This window comes from Babylonia areolata, chromosome 1 (genome assembly GCF_041734735.1).
Source record: "Babylonia areolata isolate BAREFJ2019XMU chromosome 1, ASM4173473v1, whole genome shotgun sequence".
Taxonomy (NCBI): domain Eukaryota; kingdom Metazoa; phylum Mollusca; class Gastropoda; order Neogastropoda; family Buccinidae; genus Babylonia; species Babylonia areolata.
The window spans coordinates 6,054,584-6,055,630 of NC_134876.1; the positions used below are offsets into that span (position 1 = coordinate 6,054,584).

The 1,047-nt window shown below is 40.8% G+C and overlaps 1 protein-coding gene across 1 annotated transcript in view; it reads left to right on the forward strand.

Moving 5' to 3' along the window:
* The first annotated feature begins 259 nt into the window (after positions 1–259).
* LOC143300284 (uncharacterized) overlaps positions 260–1,047 on the forward strand; it is a 9,688-nt gene continuing 8,900 nt past the window's right edge. Inside the window, exon 1 of the mRNA XM_076613912.1 lies at positions 260–497. Coding sequence (XP_076470027.1) covers positions 387–497 — 111 coding nt within the window. The 5' untranslated portion in view covers positions 260–386. The remainder of the gene's footprint in view (positions 498–1,047) is intronic.

A 1,047-nucleotide genomic window follows, 5' to 3' on the forward strand; every position in this document is an offset into this window, starting at 1 on the left:
TTTTGAAACTCCCTGAAATTGCTTTTCATTGCGTAAAATTACACCCATGATGGTGATTTGGAAACGTAAATTAGATACCACATGCACAGCAAAAAGAGTTGCAAAGGAATAGGCCAACTGGGGGGGAGTGGGGCGGGGGTAAGAGGCGGGGGAATGTAAGAGGGGAGATGGTGGTTCGGGATTTCGACGCGTGTGTATCTCTCTCTCTCTCTCTCTCTATATATATATATATATATATATGTGTGTGTGTGTGTGTGTGTGTGTGTGTGTGTGATATATATACTTGTCTGTCCAGTGGACACGTTTCTAGTTTGCTAGCTAGCAATACCAGATTCCAGAGTGAGTGTACTGGCCGAAGCTGTGAAAACTTCCCACCACTAGAAAAGATGAGCGGAGGAAAGCTTCATGCCAGTGTCCTCAGTTTTACAGTCTGCTGTTGTCTGCTGTTGGCTGCCTCGGGACGCTACATTATTATTGGAAGGAGAAGTGATGAGGGCGTAAGTTAAGTCTCTCTCTGTCTGTCTGTCTGTCTTTCTCTCTCTGCCCCTATCTATTTGTCTTTCTGTCTGTCAGGTAAATCCTAACCTTTTCCTCCCTTTTCTGCTATTGTTGTTGTTGTTGTTGTTGTTGTTGCTGTTATGTTCCTGTTTATAGAATATGACATGTGTATGTATTTATATGTGTGTATTTATTTTCAATGTAATCTGTACGGGATGTTAAACGAGAAGACACACTATACAATCATGAAGTGAATTCGTTTCGTTTCCACTGTCTGTCTGTCAGTCTGTCTGTCTCTGTCTGTCTGTCTGTCTCTCTCTTGTGACTCTTGTAAACAAATTTCAAATCGATTCTCGATGTGTTGCACTTTCCAGAATTATCAATATATGGCTGAGTGAAAGTATAAACATTTTTTCGGGTAGTAAATTCATATGAATGAAGATTTCGAAGACTGTTCTCTTTAGATCGACGACTGCGAGCTAGTCTTCTTTACTAAACAAACAATAACTTCACTTGTATGCACTTGTTCAGGAAAACGGATTTCCTACA